At 49.4% G+C, this 22763-nt stretch overlaps 1 protein-coding gene across 4 annotated transcripts in view; it reads left to right on the top strand.

Annotated features, from left to right (window-relative positions):
- The window catches only part of AJAP1 (adherens junctions associated protein 1), a 133593-nt gene that overhangs the window by 20793 nt on the left and 90037 nt on the right, over positions 1-22763 (top strand). For 3 of the 4 annotated variants that reach the window (XR_015555877.1, XM_087446933.1, XM_087446932.1), the window contains exon 1: positions 10597-10968. The exons of the other annotated variant lie outside the window; for it this stretch is intronic. Coding sequence is in view for 2 of the 3 variants with exons in the window: in XM_087446933.1 (XP_087303059.1) it covers positions 10859-10968 (110 nt within the window). In the remaining variant the exon portion in view is untranslated. Of the gene's footprint in view, positions 1-10596; positions 10969-22763 lie in introns of those variants that run through there. 4 annotated transcript variants of the gene reach the window in all.

The following is a 22763-nucleotide window of genomic DNA, read 5'->3' as shown; positions in this document are numbered from 1 at the left end:
CTCGAGGTAACATGGGGCCTCCAAGACCCGGCCACGTGCCATGAGCTTGGAGCTTCCCCGGCAATGACCCAGCTTGTTGAGGTTGTCGCTTTGCATTGAGAGCAGCATCTTGCTGGCACGGAAGTAGGATGCCCACTCTGCTGCTGGCTCCTGGGCACTGGCGCCCCTCCACTCCAGCGCCCAGGTCGCAGAGCAGCGATGAGGCTGAGGTGTCAGCACCCAGCTGATCCATCTGCGGTTTCCTATCCCAAGAACCCACTGGGCAACATCTTCAGGAAAAACCCAATTAACTGGAGCACAGTTTTCCAGAATGTTCTTTTGCCCTCTCCCTTTGGGAGGAGAGGAAGAAGCAAATGACAACAAATTCAGTTGATAGTGGGGATTTTATTTTGGAAAACCTCTTTTCAGGGATGTCCTGGCATGCACGTTGTTTGAGAAAATATCCTGAACCTTATCCATCATTACTCTCTGCAGAGATGATGGTGATAGTAACACTTGCTGGTATTTTGGTTTGCATCACACTTCCCCTGCATTGTTTCCGTTGTTCTTCACAGTGATGAGTAGAGTCTGCTCATTTTATAGTAGAAGAAACTGAGGTCCAAAGTATAATAATAATAATACCAACATTATGATGACAATCTTCATAAAAATAACAGCAGCTGATTGTAATGAGGAATTTATGATGTATCACATAGCGTGCATATATCGCCTTCCTTAATCCTCTCCCCCCTTCTAGCTTTGGAACCTCGGTCTTCCCATCTAACAAGTGTAGGGTCATGGCTCCGACTTTCCTGAATGCACCCCCGGGAGGTAGAGGAGAAGGACCCCACCCGGGTCCTGCATCCTTCCCCAAATGCCCCTTCTGATTCTATACCCCCGTCCGCACATGCCCATTCATCAAAGGATGTTGGCATGGTGACATGGAAACCTTGTTAGCTGTGCTTCTAATCTCAAAGATATTGGCCCATTATTTTTCCTGCTTTTGTAAATCCAGAGACTGAACAAAATTGAATCCCTGGGTAACCAGAAAATGTAATTAATGGGAACACGGAGTTTCACAGGGAGGCTGGTTAGAGCCTGCTCTCGTAATGGTTTAACCAGGGACCCACCGCACAGACCTCCACCTGCGCTCCGGCGCCTGGGGAGGGCAGAGACTTGGAGAATGCGCACTCTCCTGAGCACTGCTCTTCCCCATTCGGTGGTGTCCTCACAGAGCCCCTCACCTGCCATCCTTGGGTTCCTGTTGGCTTGAGACTCTCCAAGCTGCTTGTGAATCATGTTATGACGTGTGCGTTTAAGCTAAGCAGCTGGGCGTCTCCCCGGGGTGCAGATTATTATGGGGGCTGTCACGGAGCATGTGCCCGGCCGTACTGGGTGGAAGGAGCAGTCAGGGGTCCCTCGGGCCTTCCATAGTTGGACCTTATGGCTGCCGAGGTTATTGGCACCTCTAATCACCGTGACATAAAGGAGCTCCAGGCGTGTCAGACGAAAGTGAAACAGCCAAACCGCCGGGAGCCTCGAAGGGCCGCACAGTTGGATGTTTTCATCTTGGGCACATGGCAGTGGTGGAAGACTTTGTTTCTGCATGAGCTTTGCCCACGTGGCATTGGGGTATAGTATTTGTTTCTGTTCGGGACCCATTGTGCTTCCAAATGATGATAAAGCTCGAACCCTAGGGGTCTGGGAGCAGAATATCTGACGTCAACTCCCCCAGGAGGCCCCAAACCAGCCGTTTGCTGGGCTCCAGACCCAGGGTCGAGGGGCTCCCATCGCAAACACCAGGTCTCTCCAAAGTCATGTCCAGGGATGGGGCCATATCTGTCCCGGGAACCACTGTGTCCCCAGTGGTGTGTGTCCCTGTCTCATGGGTGATGTGGGGGGAATCGTGAACCTCAGGCAGCTCTTACCCCTGGTTCCCAGGATATGACTATGCTGTGAACCCATTGCCCTGAATATGTCACCTGACGTGCAATGGGGACTTTGCAGAGGTAATTAAGGTCACTAGTCAGTTGATCTTAAGATAGGGAGATTATCCCAGATCATCCAGGTGGGTCCAGTACATGCCCTTAAACACAGAGACAAAAAGAAAGATGGAGAGATGCAGTGGGGGAGGGGTCAGAGACGGCGTGACGCGGCTTGAAGATGGAGACGGCCACGTGTTGAGGAAACCGGCACCTCAGTCCTGCAGCATGAGGGACTGGATTCTGCCGACCTCCTGAGTGAGCTCAGAAGTGGATCCTTCCCCGGGGTCTCCAGAGAGGAACGCAGCCCGGCAGCCATGATGTGTGCTTGTGTGACCCCGAGCCGAGGACCGGCCATGCCACTCCAACTCTGACCCACAGAGCTGAGCGCTGACAAATGGTGGTGTTTTAAGCTGCTGTGTTTGTGGTCATTTGTCATGCAACAATCGATGGCTGATACAGATAAATTGGTTGTGAGGTGCCCTTGATGGCCCAGGTTTCTCCCGCTCTCTCATTTTCCCTTCTCCCTCTCTCCTTTCTCTCTTCCCTCCCCCTCACTCTTCCCTGCAGTTTGTACTTTGGATGTGGGTGGGGTGGGGTCCAGGAGACCTCTTTTGCCCTGGGGGCTGTGGCCACACAGACGTAGCCAGTGCCCGTCCCAGAGCTGGGGTCGCGCAGTGACTTCCAGTCTCGAGTAGACAGACTTGGGCGTGAGTCTTGGCTCTGCCTGGTGTCTGGTCAATGACTGAGTCAGTGCACCATTGGAATTTTGGACACATGACTTTTCTTGCCAGCTCTAATCAAGGCTTTATTGGAATTACTGGCTCAGGGGAGCCTCTGGTCCTGAGCTAGGAGCAGAGAATTCGGGATCTCGGTGGAGTACATCTAACCGCCCTGCCCCCAGATAGGGCTGCCAGATAAAATATAGGATGCCTGGTTATGTTTCAATTGCAGACCAACAACAAATACTTTTTTGGTGTAAGTATGTCCCAAGTTTTGTACAGGATATCCTTATACTAAAAAAAAAAGCTGTTACGTCTCTGAAATACAAATGTAACTGGGCGTCGTGTATTTTTATTTGCTAAATCTGGCTGCCCTAGTCCCAGAGATTGCAAACAGGCCGAGAGGCTGAATTAGAGCACAGGGCAGAGGGCAGGGAGAGGGCACTGGAGAGAGGATTCTGTGAAGCTTCGGCCTGTAGTAACTATCCCCCAGGTCAGGGGTCAGCAAAAGTATGTTATGAGAGCGAATCTCTCAGCTGCCTGATTTTATAAATAAAGTTTTTTTGGCACATGGCCACGCCCACTAGTTTGCATATTGTCTGTAACTGCTTTTGTGCTACAAAGGACAGAATTGAGTGGCTGTGACAGAGACCCCCGCCTAGTCCGCAAAGCCTAAAACACTTGCTCTCTGGGCCTTTCCAGAAACAGTTTGCCAGTCCCTGCTGTGGGTTGAGGTCAGCGGGAAGGCAGAAGTGCTGGGGTGGGATGGAGGGCTGAAGTCAGACTCGAGGGACCATCTGACCGGAGGGCTGCCAGCCAGGCCTCGGGTGGGCGGGCGAGGGTCCAGAGGCTGGGCTCGGGACCCCACTCCTGGGGCTCTGGGCCAGGGAGAAGCTTTCAGAGCCCTGGTTCTGATAGCACGGGGGACAGGGCGGAGGAAGCAGGCTGCGTCCTTCTCTGCCTCCCCGGCTCCATGTTGTGGGGGCTCTGGCAGAAAGTTCTGTGCAAACAAAAGCCTCGCTTCATCTGCATCTGCCTATTTCTGTCTCGTTGCCTGCTGCTCTTCCTTCTTGACATTCAGCATTTTCAGACGCAGAATCTGCACAACCATGAATCACGTTGCCGTGTGGCCACGGACAAGTTGTGCTGGGCGCAGGCTCCAGTGTATTCCTGCGGGCTGGAGAATGCTGTCCCTTCTCCATGAGGCCCGGGTGTCCGAGCAGGGGGACTGGAAGGAGGGGGCAGGACCCGGAGCACAACCTGTGCCCTCCTCTCCTGGCCCCCATCCCCTCTCTAAGACCCCTCAGGGGCCAGCCGTGGACGCACGCTTATGCAAAGTCCCCAGGACCACTCTCACTTCTGATATTGCCTCCAGCATTCGGGGATCCCAGGACCATCCTTACTTCTAATGACAACTGAGTGTTTGGGGGTCCCTAGGTCCACTCTCACTTCTGACATCAACTGCAGCATTTGGGGGGTCCTCATAACCACCCTCAGATTCAGTAATTCACTAGAAGTACTCACAGAACTCAGGAAAGCCCTTATACTCACAGTTGAGGTTTACAGGGAAAGGATGCAGATTAAAATCAGCCAAGGGAAGCTTGGCTGCCCTTGGGTGGAGTCCAGGAAGGAACCAAACACAGACTGCCAGCCGTCCTCTCTCCGTGGAGTCAGGACACCTTACTTTTCTGGTGACAGTGGGTGACAGTGCACATGGAGGGTTGCCCACCAGGGAAGCTCACCCGGGGCTCAGTCACAGGCCTGGTTGACGGCCCACATGCTAACCTCAGTCTCCAGCCCCTGGGGAGGTCAAGCAGATACCACGAGACCCAAAGCCACCATCCTAAGTCATGCAGTTAGACTGTTTGGTGGCCAAGGCCCCCGGAAAACACAGACACTCTCATTAGGCAGCACATTCCCAGGGCCTGGAGACACCTCCCAGGAGCTGAGGGCAAAGGCCAGGCTTCTAACTGGGCAAGGTTAAATTCTTTTTTTTTTTGTTTGTTTGTTTTTTTTTTTTTTATTTTNTTTTNAGATNTTTTTTTTTATTTTTTTATTTATTTTTTTTTATNTTTTTGTTTATTGCAGTAACATTGGTTTATAACATTGTAAAAATTTCAGGTGTACATCATTGTACTTCTATTTCTGCATAGATTACATCATGTTCACCACCAAAATACTAATTACAACCCATCACCACACACATGTACCCAATTATCCCTTTCACCCTCCTCCCTCCCCCCTTCCCCTCTGGTAACCACCAATCCAATCTCTGTCCCTATGTGTTTGTTTATTGTTGTTATTATCTACTACTTAATGAAGGAAATCATACAGTATTTGACCTTCTCCCTCTGACTTATTTCACTTTGCATCATGCCCTCAATGTCCATCCATGTTATCACAAATGGCTGGATTTCATCGTTTCTTATGGCTGAGTAGTATTCCATTGTCTATATATACCACAGCTTTTTTATCCATTCGTCCCTTGATGGGCACTTAGGTTGCTTCCAAGTCTTGGCTATCGTGAATAAGGCTGCAATGAACACAGGGGTGCATGTACCTTTGCAAATTGGTGTTTTCAAGTTCTTTGGATAAATACCCAACAGTGGAATAGCTGGATCATATGGTAGTTCTATCCTTGATTTTTTGAGGAATCTCCATACTGTTTTCCATAGTGGCTGCACCAGTTTGCACTCCCACCAGCAGTGTATGAGAGTTCCCTTCTCTCCACAACCTCTCCAACACATGTTGTTTCCTGTCTTGTTAATTATAGCCATTCTGACGGGGGTGAGGTGATATCTCATTGTAGTTTTGATTTGCATTTCCCTGATAGTTAGTGATTTTGAACATCTTTTCATGTGTCTGTTGGCCATCTGTATATCTTCTTTGGAGAAATGTCTGTTCAGGTCTTTTGCCCATTTTTTAATTGGGTTGGTAGTTTTTTGTTGTTGAGATGCATGAGTTCTTTATATATTTTGGAGATTAAGCCCTTATCAGATGTATGGTTTGCAAATATCTTCTCCCAATTGTTAGGTTGTCTTTTCGTTTTGTTGATGGTTTCCTTTGCTGTGCAGAAGCTTTTTAGTTTGATGTAGTCCCATTTGTTTATTTTTTCTATTGTTTCTCTTGCCCGGTCAGATGTGGTGTTTGAAAAGATGTTGCTAAGACTGATGTCCAAGAGCGTACTGCCTATGTTTTCTTCTAGAACTTTCACAGTTTCAGGTCTTACATTCAAGTCTTTAATCCATTTGGAGTTAATTTTTGTGTATGGTGTAAGGTAAGAGTCTACTTTCATTTTTTTGCATATGGCTATCCAGTTTTCCCAACACCATTTGTTGAAGAGACTTTCTTTTCCCCATTGTATGTTCTTGGCTCCTTTGTCAAAGATTAGCTGTCCATAGATGTGTGGGTTTATTTCTGGGCTTTCGATTCTATTCCATTGATCTGTGTGTCTGTTTTTGTGCCAGTACCATGCTGTTTTGGTTACTATAGCTTTGTAGTATAATTTGAAATCAGGGAGTGTGATACCTCCAGCTTTGTTCTTTTTCTCAGGATTCCTTTAGCTATTCGGGTCTTTTGTTGTTCCATATAAATTTTAGGATTCTTTGTTCTATTTCTGTGAAAAATGTTGTTGGAACTTTGATAGGGATTGCATTGAATCTATAGATGGCTTTAGGAAGTATGGACATCTTAACTATGTTAATTCTTCCAATCCAAGAGCACGGAATATCTTTCCATTTCTTTGTGTCTTCTTCAATTTCTTTCAGAAATGTTTTATAGTTTTCGTGTACAGATCTTTCACCTCTTTGGTTAAGTTTATTCCTAGGTATTTTATTCTTTTTGTTGCAATTGTAAATGGGATGGTATTCTTAATTTCTCTTTCTGCTACTTCGTTGTTAGTGTACAGAAATGCAACTGATTTTTGTATGTTGATTTTGTATCCTGCAACTTTCCCATATTCGTTTATTACTTCTAAAAGTTTTCTGGTGGATTCTTTAGGGTTTTCTATATATAAAATCATGTCATCTGCAAATAGTGACAGTTTCACTTCTTCCTTTCCAATTTGGATCCCTTTTATTTCTTTCTCTTGCCTGATTGCTCTGGCTAGGACTTCCAATACTATGTTAAATAGGAGTGGTGACAGTGGGCATCCTTGTCTGGTTCCTGTTCTTAGAGGGATAGCTTTCAGTTTTTCACCATTGAGGATGATATTAGCTGTGGGTTTCTCATATATGGTCTTTATTATGTTGAGGTACTTTCCTTCTATACCCATTTTATTCAGAGTTTTTATCATAAATGGATGCTGGATCTTGTCAAATGCTTTCTCTGCATCTATTGAGATGATCATGTGATTTTTGTTCTTCATTTTATTAATGTGGTGTATTACGTTGATTGATTTGCGAATGTTAAACCATCCCTGCATCCCTGGAATAAATCCCACTTGATCATGGTGTATAATCTTTTAACGTATTGTTGTATGCGATTTGCTAGTATTTTGTTGAGGATTTTCGCATCGATGTTCATCAGTGATATTGGCCTGTAATTTTCTTTTTGTGTTGTCCTTGTCTGGTTTTGGTATCAGGGTAATGTCAGCTTCAGAGAATGAGTTAGGGAGCTTCCCCCTCCTCAATTTTTGGAAGAGTTTGAGAAGGATAGGTATTAAGTCTTCTTTGAATGTTTGGTAGAATTCACCAGGGAAGCCGTCTGGTCCTGGACTTTTATTTTTGGGGAGGTTTTTGATTACTGTTTCGATCTCCTTACTGGTGATTGGTCTATTCAAATTCTCTACTTCTTCTTGATCCAGTTTTGGAAGGTTGTATGATTCTAAGAATTTATCCATTTCTTCCAGATTGTCGAATTGGTTGGCATATAGTTTTTCATAGTATTCTCTTATAATCTTTTGTATTTCTGAGGTGTCTGTTGTAACCTCTCCTCTTTCATTTCTGATTTTACTTATTTGTGCCTTCTCTCGTTTTTTTCTTGGTGAGTCTAGCTAAAGGTTTGTCTATTTTGTTGATCTTTTCAAAGAACCAGCTCTTGGTTTTATTAATTTTTTCTATTGTTTTTTTGGTCTCTATTTCATTTATTTCTGCTCTGATTTTTATTATTTCCCTTCTTCTACTGATTTTGGGCTTTGTTTGTTCTTCTTTTTCCAGTTCCTTTAGGTGCATTGTTAGATTGTTTATTTGAGATTTTTCTTGTTTGTTGAGATAGGCCTGTATTGCTATAAACTTCCCTCTTAGAACCGCTTTTGCTGTATCCCATAAATTCTGGCATGTCGTATTTTCATTTTCATTTGTCTCCAGGTATTTTTGATTTCTTCTTTGATTTCTTCATTAACCCAGTCGTTGTTCAGTAGCATTTTGTTTAATCTCCATGTATTTGTGGCTTTTCTGATTTTCTTCCTATAGTTGATTTCTAGTTTCATACCTTTGTGGTCAGAAAAGATGCTTGGTATTATTTCAATCTTCTTAAATTTATGGAGACTTGTTTTGTGGCCTAATATGTGATCAATCCTGGAGAACGTTCCATGTGCATTTGAAAAGAACGTGTATTCTTCGGTTTTTGGATGGAATGCTCTGTATATATCTACTAGGTCCATCTGTTCTAGTGTGTCGGTTAAGGCCAATGTTTCCTTATTGATCTTCTGTTTGGATGATCTATCCGTTGGTGTAAGTGGAGTGTTAAAGTCCCCTACTATTATTGTGTTACTGTCTATTTCTGTTTTTATGTCTGTTAATAATTGCTTTATATATTTAGGTGCACCTACATTGGGTGCGTAGATATTTACAAGTGTTATATCCTCTTGTTGGATTGTTCCCTTGATCATTATGTAATGCCCTTCTTTGTCTCGTTATACAGTTTTTGTTTTAAAGTCTATTTTGTCTGATATGAGTACTGCTACCCCAGCTTTCTTTTCATTGCCATTTGCGTGGAGTATCTTTTTCCATCCCTTCACTTTCAGTTTGTGAGTGTCTTTAGGTCTGAAGTGTGTCTCTTGTATGCAGCATATATATGGGTCTTGGTTTTTTATCCAGTCACCCACCCTATGCCTTTTAATTGGAGCATTTAGTCCATTGACGTTTAAAGTAGCTATTGATAAGTATGTACTTACTGCCATTTTTTAACTTTTTTTTTTTTTTCCTCAGTGTTTTAGTAGTCCTTCTCTGTTCCTTATTTCTTCTATACAGAATTGATGGTCACTTTAGTTTGACCTCTGTCTGAAAGCTGTACTCTTTAACTACCCTCCTCCCTCCTTTCATGTTTTTGATATCATATCCAACCTCTTTTTGTGCATTTGTATCCATTACGTTCTAATCGTGGAAATAGATAATTTTTCCTATTTGTGGTCTTCTCTTTTCCCCTTAAATCAGTCCCTTTAACATTTCTTGTAACACTGGTTTCTTGGTGACAAACTCCTTTAATTTTTGCTTATCTGGGAAAATTTTGATCTCTCCTTCCATTTTGAACGATAACCTTGCTGGGTAGAGTATTCTTGGCTGTAAGTTTTTTCCTTTTAGCACTTTAAATATATCATGCCATTCTCTTCTAGCCTGTAAGGTTTCTGCTGAGAAGTCAGCTGATAGCCTTTAGGGGGTTCCTTTGTATGTAACTTGACATTCTCTTGCGGCTTTTAGGATTCTCTCTTTATCTTTAATTCTGGACATTTTGATTATGATGTGTCTTGGTGTGGGCCTCTTTGGGTTTATCTTGTTTGGGGCTCTCTGTGCCTCCTGTACCTGGATGTCTGTTTCCTTCCTTAGGTTAGGGAAGTTTTCATCTATTATTTCTTGAAATAGATTCTCTGCCCCCTTGTCTCGCTCTTCTCCTTCCGGGACACCTATAACACGGATGTTAGTGCGCTTGATGTTGTCCCAGAGGTCCCTTAGACTGTCCTCACTCTTTTTGATTCTTTTCTCTTTTACCTGTTCACCTTGGGTAATTTCTTCTAGTCTTTCTTCCAGCTCACAGATCCGTTCTTCTGTATCCTCTACTCTGCTTTTGAGTCCCTCTAATGAGTTTTTCATTTCCAGTATTGTATTCTTCATTTCTGATTGGTTCTTTTTTATATCTTCCATTTCTTTGTTGACATTCTCACTGAGTCCATCTATTCTTCTCCCCAGATCAGTGAGCATCCTTAACACTCTTAGTTTGAACTCTCTGTCAGGTAGGTTGCTCATTTCTGTTTCACTAAGTTCCTTTTCTGGGGTTTTGTCCTGTTCCTTTACTTGGAATGTATTCTTTTGCCTCTTCATTTTGCCTCTTTCCCTGTGCTTGTGTCTACGTATTAGGTAGGTCAGCTACGTCTCCTGCTCTTGGATAGGTGACCTTATGTAAGTGATGGCTTAGGAGGCTTCCAGTGTGCTTCCCTCAGTTCTCAATGTTCCAGGGTGACCCCTATGTGGGCTACGTGTATCCTTCTGCTGTGGCCTGTTTGCTCTCCCTGTAGGCGCCCAGGAGGCTGAGTTATGCTCCTGGCCAGCTGTTGTAATGCTCAGCTGCTTGTAGTTGTTGTGGGCCCTTCAGTCTCTTTATCAGCTGTGGGGAGCCCCAGCACAGTTGGCTGCAAGTTCTAATACCACATTTGTGTTGCAGTATTTCTTTTAAGTGAGTAGGCCCCCACCGTGGCAGGTTGTTAGGCTCAGGGCCTTACAATTGCTGTAAGCCTCTAGCCTATTAGGTCTCTTGTCAGCTCTCTGAGGATTGCAGCTGGGTGGGGCTGGCCTCAGGCACAGGAGCACCCAATTGTTTCAGGTTTTGGAAGGTGGAGCAAACCTCCTATGTGGGTCTTTGAGAAGTACAAGTCTTCTGTGGCTGAGAAGCCCTGCCGCCCACAGGTCCACACACACAGTCAACACAGTCCTGCCCCGTGTGAGCGCCCCGACCTCCCCAAGTGGACCCAGTCTCTCCACGGCGGGAGCCCCACACACTCTGCCACCGCCCCACACTCTCCACCCGCTCCTTGTGCACACCCTGCCCCGCTCAAGTCAGCTCAGTTGCCCGGCTGCAGAGAATCCAGTCACCAATCTATGCAGGCCCACACGTTGCCTGAGGGCTTGTTGTTGGGTGGGGCTAGTCTCTAGGGTGGGCTGCCTGCCCTGGCTGAGCTGGATTAAATCGGTGCTCTAGCGGGTGGAGCAGACCCTGGGCTAGCAGGTCTCAGGGAGAACTCCAATGGCGTCTGTGTCAGCACGCTCACACCAGGCCACAACAATGGCCGCCGCCAATGTCCCAGTCCCTGGAGAGGTCTCACCCCTCACCGAGATGCACTCAGGGCCTATTAGGTGAGTCTCTTGTCACCGAAGCACTGTGCACCTTTCTTTCTGGTGATTTTAGGATGCTTTCTGGAACGGGTGAGTTTGTGCGCGGGCCCTTTAAGAGCCAGGTTTAGTTTCTTTGTGAACCGGGTTTTCTGGGGGTGCTACCCAATGCTTTAGTAGCAGGCAAAGTCAGATATTATGCTGCTGGTCTCAATTGTGCTGGGTCCACAAAATGCCCACAGCGGGGGCGCTCCCCGGCTCAGGGCCCCGCGCCTCCAGGGAGGCTGCGTACCTGTGAGCTGCTCCCGGCGGCCGTGAAGCTGGCAGCTTGTGAAGGCGGCGTTTTTCCTCTCCGGAAGGGAGTCTCTGCCTCTTCTACCCCAGTTAGGATTGTCCGTTGTTGCAGGAGTTCCTCTTATCCAGTTTTCAGTTCTGTCTCAGGGGTAATTTTTCCACGAGTAGTTGTAAATTGGCTGTGTCCACGGGAGGAGGTGAGTTCAGAGTCTGCCTACGCCGCCATCTTGACTCTGCCCCCCTAAATTCTTTACTAGACAACATGCCTTACACCAGGATCCGGGGGTCTCACATAATCCCACTGCTGATAACCGTGTAGCCAAAGCCAGTTAAACACGGCCCCAGAGGCCTTCTGGACAGAAAAGCCAAGGAGTAGATGGAGAGTGGTTTCTCCATTATCGGCAAGACATGCGGGCGTACAGTACGTTGCTGCAGGGAGCACCACCAGTGCCATCACCTTTCCTGCGGGACTCGGACGCCTGCGCTGGAGCGGAGGCCTGCCTATGGGCTCCCTGCCCCGTGCCCTCGCGAGGGACAGCCAGCCCGCGTCGCTCGCCACACCTCCTCCCCCGTGGCTTTTGGACACTGCGTGTTTCGGGAGAGGGTCCTTTTCCAGTCCATCCTCTGCTGCAGAGGCCAGCGGGCACCGCGCGTCGGCCACTCGCTTCGTCTTTGGGGCCTGTGTGTTAGTCACGCTCCCCTGATTTCCTCATCTCCTATGTACTTGCTCGGGTGCTTTTTTTTAACCAGTTCCAAAAATAGATGATTTGTGTGAAGCGAGTGAAAATTGAGTTTATTTACGACAAATCTAAACCTTGGCAAAGAAATCCAGAAGAGGCCGCTGGCTTCTGAAACGTATCTGTTGCATCATCATGTGTGGAGTTTCCGGTCCAGCTGGCCAGGCTAGACTCTGACCCTCGCTCCTGTCCTCCTGGGGTCCCCGATGTCTATTTCTGCACCACCTCTTCCCAGACAGTAAAACCAAGGCTGTCTGAGGGACTCTGTGAAGTCGCCTTTCAAATAACGCACATGATAGAAGAGAGAAGAAAGGCTGTTCTTTGGGAACTCCAGCCCACAAGGCACCTGGCTGTTGATCTGGGGGCAAGAGCACGTGGGGCTGAGTGAGGGAGACCTAGGATTGTTGGGCCCCCCGCTTGTCTGTCATCCATGCTTTGGGGGTCACATGGCCCTCAAACAGAGAGTGTCTGCAGTCTACCAGTGTCTGCACAAAGAAGCCAGGCAACAAGAAATGGTAACCTGAGGATTTCAGCCTCTAGATGCCAAGAGGGGTATTACTGTGTTACTGAATTTGCTAAGAGTTGGAAAAATAAATGCAATGGTGCTGGCTCCTGGAGTTTAAAAAAAAAATTAACAAAAACATCACTGATGCGCTGCTGTCAGTTGGGTATGAGTAGAAGGTTGGACCTTCCCCAACCCTTGGGTGGAAGGGAGTGAGGGAGAGTAAAGTTCCCCAGCCACCAGAAGAACAGGCTCGCATTTGTATTCTTAAATCATCTGGCCTCTTTGGACTGACGCTTATGCCCCCTCAGCCCCTCCCACCCCCTCCTGGTCCTTCCTGGAGAGGACGGCTCCGTCTCTACCCAGGGAAGAGGTAGCCATGGTGGTTGTCTTGCCCACACCCAGGAAGTGATGAGCCTGTGGAAGACCAGGAGCAGGTCCAAAGATGACTGTGGAGATCCTGACCCCCGCCCACCACACTCCTTCCTGTTCCCTCGCAGAGATGACCAGGCCAAGCCAGCCCCACCAGGAGCCATGGAGAGAACATTCTGGAAGCAGGAATGACTGCCTGGAGTGCCCCAGTGCCCAGCATTTTCCTTGGCTTGTTTGTTCTCAGCCCCGCAGGTCTCTAGTTCAGTGTACATCCCTGGCCTTCCTTCTCAAAGGGCCTCCTGAGACGCCATGACACCCCTTTTTGTTTGTAAGGCATTGGGGACCATCCAAAGTGGCCTGTTGAAATGGTCGCTTCCTCTGGGACAGATGCTCCAGGAGAGCAGGGGCTCTGTCCATCTTGCTCCTCCTGGGTCCCAGCACCTAGCACAGACCTGGCACTTCCCCAGTGGATGCCTAGACAGTGTTTCCTGACCCCATGGATGGACGGCTGGATGACAGATGGACTGAATGTGTGGACACATTGAGGCTGTTCATCCGGGAGGAGAGAAGGCTTGGGAAGGTTGAAAGGACTGAGGCCATGAAAGCTAAGCTCACAGGTCAGGAGGGCAGGCTAGTGGCGTGTGAGGACCCCATGATAGATTGGGTAGCCAGGGGCAGGAGTTGCAGGGTGGCTGGGATTAGTTCAAGGTAAACAGTGAGGTCATTGCAAACGTCCAGTGATACAATGAGCTGCCCATGGTGACAGTGAGTTCCCCGCCAGAAAAGGTATGTAAGCCTGGTTGAGTGACAGGTGGCAGGGATGTTGCAAGGGGACACCGTGGCAGACAGTCAGGGTGGGATGTAATCTCATGCACGTTCCAGCTTGTAGGGCTGCTGAAGGTTGAGTCTCTGACCCCACACACTCCTGCTTCCACCAGTAGAGAGGCTGCCCTGTGTGTGCAGCTGCCCTGCCGAGCACGCTGCTAAGATTAATTGCTTTTATTTGTAGTAAATGAACTGTTGGAATAGAGGAGGGCCTCGGCAGGAGCTGGCCAGTGGCTTTTCTCTCCTTTTCCCAGAGGGGAGCCCACCGTCTCTTGGCCCTCTCTGTTGTGCCATGCAGAGGACAGAGAGGGGATTAAGGAGGGAGAGAAGGATTAAAAAAAACCTAACATCTGAAACCAAAAGCTGCCAAACAGTGGGTGTGAAGCTGTGGTTTGCAGGAGAAACTCTTTTCAAGTCAGTCAGCGGATATTGACATGGGGTGGAAGAGAGTTGCCTCATAAGAAGGAACCAGCTAGTGCCCCAAATGAAAATGACTTGAAATTCAAAAAAAAAAAAAAAATGTATATGTGAATGTGTGTTCAGGTCATTAAGAGCCAATATGCTAAATATATCCCATAAATGATAAAAATGAAACACTTCTTTTCTCTATCCGTAGTGGTGCTAGAGCTAACCATTGGTTTAAATCAGAAAGCTAATTTATTAATTTTAAGAAGAAACACAAAGAACACGTGGAGTGGGGTACTTGTTTGCACAAATAGTGCATTTTCTCCCTGCACGTGGTTTGCTGAGCCCGGATCAGCCTGAGTGGCGGGAGGCAGTGGGTTCAGCAGCCCCAGTGGGGCACACCGAGACGTCTCCCACACAGCATAGGGATGGCCCTGCCAGCAAACGTAATGGGGATGTGCCTTTCTCAAGCACTAGGGGCTATGTTGAATTACTAGCTCCCTTACGAATCTCCCCTGTGGCCTGAAATTCACAGGATTCTTGCAGGTCCAGTTGAGGAAGAACACATATTTGTGAGTCACTCGAAACAGCATCTGGTACAGAAAGTGTGTGTATCGCAGACGTTAGTGAATCTGGTGTGAGACTGTGCACTGCAGGGCCTGGCCTGTTTCTAAAGATAAGCAGTGTTTGTGTTAGTTATCGATTGCCATGTAACAAGTTAACACAAACTCAGTGGCTTAAAACAACACACATTTATCATCTCACACTTTCTGTGGGTCAGGAGCCCAGACCAGGCTTAGCTGGGCACTGTGCCAGTCAGGATGTCGGCTGGGCTGCATTCTCATCTGAGGCTCAACTGGGGAAGGACCCACTGCCAAGCTTGTGGTTGGTGCAGCACGCAGTTCCTTGAAGGCTGCCTGACTGAGGGCCTCCATATCTTGCTGGGTGTCAGCTCCTTGCCCTGTGGCCCTCTCCCAATGATAGCTCACATGGCAGCTTGCTTCTTCAAAGCCAGCCAAAGAGCGAATCCTCTAGCAAGACGGATGTCAGAATCTTATACAATGTTATCCCAGAAGTGACATCACCACCTTTGCTGTTTTGTTGGTTAGAAAGAGTCACAGGTCCCGCCCACACTCAGGAGTGGATTATGTAAGGCATGAATGCCAGGAGGTGGGGACTGTCCACCACCAGAGTCTGTCTGCCATGGTGGTAAATGGCTCTGTCTGGGGGTTCCACATAATTGCTCACATCTGTGAACTCAGCAGTACCACGGCCAGTGCACCTACCTTGAAACATCTCATCTCATCTTCACGACAATCCAGTGAGCTCGACCCTGACATTATCCCCACCTGACAGCTGAGAAAATCGATTCACAGAGAGGCTCAGTAACTCACCCAAGGCCACATAGCAAGTATCTGAACTGCGCAGTCAGGTGTGCATGCCCTTACCTGTTTCACCCCTGAAGGTCAAGGGCAAGCTGCTGACCAGAACCTGAACTCTGGGGGACAGCTCTGTGCCACGCACCCTCTGCTCCCCCAAGTCTTAAAGGTACCAGCCTATTTCTAACAGCACCCCCTCCTCGTTGCTCCGTATCCCACTTTGTGATGCACCCATTTCCCTCACTCATCACTGTCTGATCCACTGTACGTTTTGCCTGATCTGTGTCTTGCCTGTCTCATCTCCCTAGAATGTAAACTCCATGAGGGCAGTGAGTTGCCTCTTGTGTCCCCAGATCCTAGAACAGAGATCTTCAAATAGTAGATGATCAATATTTGGTGGATCAATGAATGACTAAAATGGATGAATGATCATGTCTTGGACTCTTTGGTAGGGGCCTCAGATCATAAGTGACCCCACTTGATTAGTTTCCTGGGGCTGCCATAACAAAGGAGCACACACTGGGGGGCTTAAAACAATGAGAATTGGTTCTCTCACAGTTCTAGGGTCCAAAGGTCAAAGATCAAGGTGTTGGCAGGGCCAAGCTCTCTAAAGGCTCTAGGGAAGAGTCCTTCCTTGCCTCTTCCAGCTTCTGGTGGCTGCAGGCCATCCTTGGCGTTGCTTGGCTTGTGGCCGCATCACCCCAATCTCTGCCTCTATCTTAGCGTGGCCTTCTTCCATCTGTGTGTGTCTCTGTGTGCCCTCTCCTCTTATAAAGACACCAGTCATATTAGTCAGGGTCCTCCAGAGAAGCAGGACCAATAGAAGGCATGTGTATGTATATGTCTATATATACACACACACACGTATGTGTGCACACATGTGTACAGTCATGCGTCACGTAGTGACGGGGATGTTCTGAGAAATGCGTTGTTAAGGCAATTTCATTGTTGTGTGAATAGCAGAGTGCACTGACACAAACCCAGATGGTAGAGCCTACTGCACACCTAGGCTATGTGGTACTAATCTTATGGGACCACTGCTGTATATGCGGCTCATCATTGACGGAAACGTTGTTATGCGGCACGTGACTATATATGTGTATGTGTGTGTGTATATATATATATATGTATGTAACCAGCCCTGGTGGTCTAGTGGTTAAGATCTGGTGCTCTCACTGCTGCGGCCCGGGGTTCATTTCCTGGACAGGGAACCACACCACCCGTCTGTCAGTTGTCACACTGTGGCAGCTGTGTGTTGCTGTGAGGCTGAGAGCTCTGCCACCAGGATTTCAAATACCACCAGGGTCACCCACGGTGGACAGGTTTCAGTGGAGCTTCTAGAGTAAGACAGACTAGGAAGAAGGACCTGGCCACCCACCTCCAAAAAAACTGACCATGAAAACCCTGTGAACAGCAGCAGAGCATCGTCTGGTAGAGCGCTGGAAGGTGAGAGGATGGCACACAAAGACCAAGCAGGGTTCTGCTCTGCTGCGCACAGGGGTGCTAGGAGTCAGTGTCGACTCAACAGCACTAACAACAAAAAATGTGTATATGTGTGTGTGTGTGTATATATATAGATGTGTATATGTAGTATTAGGTATATATGTTTACACACATAAATAAGAAGAGATTCACTATAAGGAATTGGATCACGTGATTTGGAGACTGACAAGTCCCAAGATCCGTGGTTTGGAAGCTGGAGACCCAGGAGAGCCAGTGATGTTAAGTTCCAGTCAAACATCAGCAGACTTGAGACCCAGAGAAGAGCTAACGTTTTAGCGTGAGTGTGAAGGCAGGAAAAGACGGACGCCCCAGCTCAGAGCAGTCAGGCAGAAAGAGCCCCTCTTACTCAGCCTTTTTGTTCTATTTGGATCTCTACTGATGAGATGAGGTCCACTCTCAGCAGGGAGAGCAATCTGCTTTACTCAGGCTACCGATTCATATGTTCATCTCATCCAGAAACACCCTTACAGACACACCCAGAATAATGTTTGACCAAATGTCTGGGAACCCCTTGGCCCAGTCAAGATGATGCATCAAATTACCCATCACACTAGACTTAGATTTAGGGTCCACCATAATCCAACGTCATCTTAACTTAATTACATCTTCAAAGACACTATGTCCAAATAAGGTCACATTCTGAGGTTCCAGGTGGACATGAATTTTGGGGGGACCCTATTCAGCCCACTACACCCTCCTATGGGAGGCAGAGGCTGGGAAGGACTTGGCTTATGGGTCAGCCAGGCTTTGCCTTCCTCCATCCCACAGCATCTCGCCTCAGTAGCCACTTGTGAATGAATGACCGTCACGGGACTGCACACAGGCCATCCTGCTGGCCCTCATCTCTGGCCACCATCCAGGCCTCTGCTGTCCATGTCACTCCGTAGCAAAGCCACCCTCGCGTCTGGTACAAATGCCAGGCAGAGACGGCTGCTCGGGAAGGAGAATTACAGCTGTATTTTCAGGTGCACTGGAGTTTTTATATATAGATGTATAAAATTTGTTTCCATCCCGGTAAGAACGGTGTCGTTCAATGTGGCACTCCTACTTAGGAGCTTCGATTCCAGCGTGAGCATCTTTCTGGAGGTGTTTTTATATGGACTTTTGGCTGAAGGGGAGTAGAAATGGACCATTTCTCTGTAGGATTACAGTTTAGTGTCTTATAACCTATACGATATATGAGCTAAATAATAGGTCTTTGGCATTAGAATTCGGGTGGATTTAGAAGTATTGCAAAGATAAACTTCTGAGCAAGTTCTGTTTGAAATGGAGTGTTTTCCAGCACCCGTTATTGGCTTAAAATCCTGAGGGGAAGAGTTAAATAAATCAAAGAGACAGGTGCAGTTTTTAGATTAAACAGCCAAACTCATACAAAATCCCTTTGTCTAGACTGGACAAACATCGAGTGTTATTTCAGACAGTTTGATGAAACGCCCCACTGTTAACCCACAGCCCGCTAAATGCCCGCAGTGTTTGGTAAAGCCCTTTGGAAGCCCGTGTTTTCGGCAGCACGGACAGTGTGCAAAATTGCCACAGACTGGAACGGAGAGGGGTGTCAACGGGGCCGCACTGTCAGCGTCCCCGTCTGCCAGCCACAGGCCAAGGAGAGGAGGCCAAGTGCCTACCAGAGCGGGCCAGGGCTGGAGCGCCGGCCACACCCTGCTCGAGGGCGGGCCTCCTGGAAGACACAGGGGGCGGGGTTGTTGCTCTGGGGATGGCCTCCGTCTGGGTCCAGAGTCTGGCCTGAGGCAGGGCTGGGTTCTGCCTGTTCTGGGCACTTCTGCTCACCTCACAGACAGGCCCAGAGGGGTTGACAAGGGGCAGAGGGGACACGTTTAGACAGGGGCTGCTCCTGGGGCAGAGGGGTTCTTCTTGCCTGACAAAGCCCTGCGCTCCACCACGGGTGTGGAAGCAAGGCCTCTTGGAAATGGCGCACCCTGAATGTGCCTGTCCGCGGGCCTCCCACAGAGGAGGGTGGGCCGAGTGCGGGAAGGCCACATGCTCCCGCTCTGACACCCCCAGGTGGGGAACATCGTCAGCTCTGTGATCTTGGGCAGGTGAGTCAGGTTCTCTGCCTCAGTCTCCCCATCTGCAAAAGGAAGCTGATGACGGTAGCTGTGGCCACAGCTTCTGTCGGGTCTGCTAGTTCCAGGCGCTGCTCTGAGCACTGGACACGGTGCCGTGGTCAGCCCTCAGCACCCCTGCAATGGTCCCCATTTTACAGACGAGGAAACTGAGGCACGGAGAAGGTAAGTAAGTTCATAAGGCCACACATCCAGGAGGTACCAGGGCCAGAATTAATCTAGAGAGCCTGGCTCAGAGTCCGCTGATAACACCATAGTCTGTCGGCACTATGATGCCGTGGATTGGTGACACATCCTAATGTCCCAACTTTGGAGATGCTGAATGAGCAGGCAGCGTGTCTTAGAATCCATGGAATGTGGAGGAGCTGGCCTCGCAGGGCTGTGGTCGTTGATGAAGTTCTCCATGAATGGTGAGTGGTTGTCACCATGTGGTTGTTGCTGCTAAAATAGCATCTTCCTGTTCAGGGGCGCTTCGTCCACTCCCCAGTCCAGTCCGGCCACTTGTCTAGCTTCCACCTCCCTCTGTGTGGCTCCCTCCCTCCAGCCCCACCCAGGCCCCCCACCTGTGCCTCCACCTGGACCCCTGTTCTCTGCTCCCCAGCCTTGAGACCACATCAGCCCTTCGAGGCCAGCTCGCATCTCCACTGCCCCTGGGTTCCGGGCCCTTCCGAGCTCTGTCTCCCAGGTAGGTCTCCGTGGCACCCGCATAGAGTCGGCCTGGTTTTGTGTGGTCCAAACCCAAGACTGCCTTGTGTGTTTCCTGTACCCCACCCCCCACAGCACCACAGCCGTGCTGAGCCTTCATGAGTTTTGGACATGGGTGTGATGACGGTGAGGATGATGATTCTGTGAGGAGTAAGGCAGCCTTGTTGTGAAGCCCCGCTGTGTCAGCTCAGGCCCCCAGTGCTCTCTCTACCCCTGTGTGTGCAGGTTCCAACTGCACCACCTACCAGAGTCCCAGCTCTGAATTAATGGTGAGAGGCAGACAGGTAAGGCTCAAATCTGGATTCTTATCTGCTGTGTGGCCTTGGGTGCATTAGTCACCCTCTCTGTGCCTCCTTCCCCTTATTTGTAGAGTGGGTTAATAACAGTGTCTGTCCTTCAGGGGTGCGGGAGGATTAAGTTGATTGAGACTGTAAGGCGCCTTGCCCAGAGCCTGCCCAGAGCATGTGCTCGAGATGGTCAGTCAAGGTTCCCGCTCGCCCACAGGGCTTGGAGTCGCCCGCCTGGCAGGGCTTGTGAAAACGCAGATTCTCTGACTCAGTGGGTCTGGGGTGGGCTGAGAGTTTGCTTTTCTTACCAGCTCTCAGGTGATGCTGGTGCCACGGGCCCGGGGGCCCCTCAGAACCTCAGAGCGGGTCTCTTCCGTTTCAGTAGATCTTCTATGACCTTGATGTGGGCAAAAGGCAAAGGTGACTCCACACACTCAGGACAGCAAAGAGATGCAGGAAATGCTGATTCTGTGTGTTTAGGGTCATTGCTTCCTGTGCTGGGTGCCCGCGGTCCTGGCTCCGCCGGGGGACTCCCGCACATGTTCTGGCCTCAGAGCTTGGAAAATCTCCGTGAGACTCATGGGCTGAGATGAAGTTGTCCCCACCCTTTCTCTCATTCATTCCGCAGCCACTGGAGGGCACTGCCTGTGTGCCAGCTCTGGAGCGGGATGGGGCTGCAGAGGGGTGTTGGAAGGACCTGCCATCACTGCCTCAGAAAGCCCGGGGTGGAACTTGGACAGGTGCAGAGTGAGAAGGGTCAGGAGGGCTTGATGCACAGGGGCTGGGGGCGTGAGGAAGTGGGGGTGGGCAGGGCCTGATGGAGGAAGAAAAAGGTGGAGGGAGGAGGGGGCAGGGCGGAAGGCCAGGGAAGCAGCCCAGGAAAGGCGGGGAAGGGCAGGGCCCTTGAGTGTGCAGGGCTGATTGTGGCAGGGCTCACTCCAGTGCGTTTAGTTTCCTGCATCTGTAAAGCTCCAAGGTTCACAGGATGTTGCTGCTCTCTGCATGTGCAGGGCGGGGATGCATCCCTAGCTGTTTGGGGGCAGCTGTTAGGGAGCCGATAATTGTCCTCTGTGGAAACCGATCTCCATTCCATTTGCTCCGGGCTCAGCACATCTTGCAGGTTGAAGAGTTCACAGGCCAGGCAGGAAGGACGGGCCGTGCGAGTCCCTCACGGCCGGGGCAAGGGAGCTACACCGCCACGGTTATGAACAGCGGCTTTCGCAGCCGTCAGCTGAATGAGCTGCAGGAGGGCGGGTTCAGGGAGCGGACCCCGGGCGGCTCAGAGGCCTGCCTGTCTTCCTGGTGGAGGCAGCAGGGTGAGGATGGAGGGAGTGAGCAGCGGGGCAGGGGGGCGGAGCGGGGACAGCAACAGGAGCAAATTACCCACACGTCCTGGTTCCAAGGAGCTCTTTCTCTCCCTCTTAGCATTCCAGGTCCACTGCCTCTCCCGGGTAGATTCCTGGGATGAGAAGACTTTTGTAGGCACCTCTGGGTCATCACTTGCTTCCAAATACAGCTATGTGTTAACCGTTGGAGACAGACAGACATCTCTCCATTTCACAGATGGGAATGCAGAGGCACGGGGAGGTGACTTGTCCGAGGGCAGCCGGTAAATGCAGAGCAGTACAGAGACAGAACAGAGGCAGGGTCAGACGGTCCAGTGCGCTCACCTCCCCTGGCTCCCGACTCCCTGGAGAGCCCCCTGAGTTCTTGGTGTGGACAGCAGGGTTCAGAGAATGGAGTCAGACCTAGTCCCAAGCAATTGTCTTCTGCCTTCTGTCATCGTAAGTCATCATGGCAGGAGGAAAAAGGGCAAGACGACAAAGGCAACCTCCTGGGGCTGGAGTTTCCCCTCTTACGGGCTTCTCTGGAGGACGCGATAATGGCCTAGATCCCATCCCGCGGCTGTCCCGCGGCTGTGTGACAGCCAGCCTTCCTGGGCACCCACAGCACGTGTTGGCATGACTGTGTCCAGAACCAGGAGCTGTGAAATGCTCCAAGCCCATAAATCATGAAAAACAAGGACATAACCTTGGTTCTCTCTGCACCATCAATACCTTACCTAATTCAATCATAAAATGGAAGAGTGGTTCCATTTGTATAATTCTGTGTGAAAAATCAGCAGATCTTTGCATTTTAAATGCTGCCTGCATAGCTTCTCCACGGGGACGAGTGAGGCCTCCTTTTGATGGAACAAGTGTCAAGCAGAAAGGATATACACAAGCCCCGTGTCACTGCCTTCCGCCAGGACGCTTATTTAGGGGATCTTGTAATGCCTCACTGTGATGGTTTATTTGCAAATGCTCTGCAAGCTGCTAACAATTTGTATTTCACAATTTGCGGGGGCCCGGTGGCAGCCATGATCTTTACTAATAACACTGATGGATCACCAAACCCGGCGTCTCTGCCTTCAGGCTGCTGCTGGCAGGAGGTCCTTCCGGGGACCAGGGACCTGACCCCACTCTGAGACTCCCTGCACCCCTGCCCCAGGTGGGGGACACACAGACTCCATGAAGACCGCTCCGTGGTGCCATCTGAGCATGCATGGTGGGGGCCTCCCTCTGCCCCTGTGGTGCACCCCCGGCTGTGGGGGCAGGTGCTGTTGGCAGCCTGTGATCAGCCATCTGGTCAACCTGAGGCCACAGGGCTGAAGGTCTGCTTGCTTGGTTGTCACAGCCTCTGCCAGCTTGGGACGGCAGGAAGTGTCAGGTGACAGAGGGGCCCGC

The sequence above is a fragment of the Ceratotherium simum genome, chromosome 22 (genome assembly GCF_057802395.1).
Source record: "Ceratotherium simum simum isolate JZ-2026a chromosome 22, ASM5780239v1, whole genome shotgun sequence".
Taxonomy (NCBI): Eukaryota; Metazoa; Chordata; class Mammalia; order Perissodactyla; family Rhinocerotidae; genus Ceratotherium; species Ceratotherium simum.
Note: the sequence above shows the minus strand (reverse complement) of the source record. Positions and strands in the feature narration are given on the sequence as shown.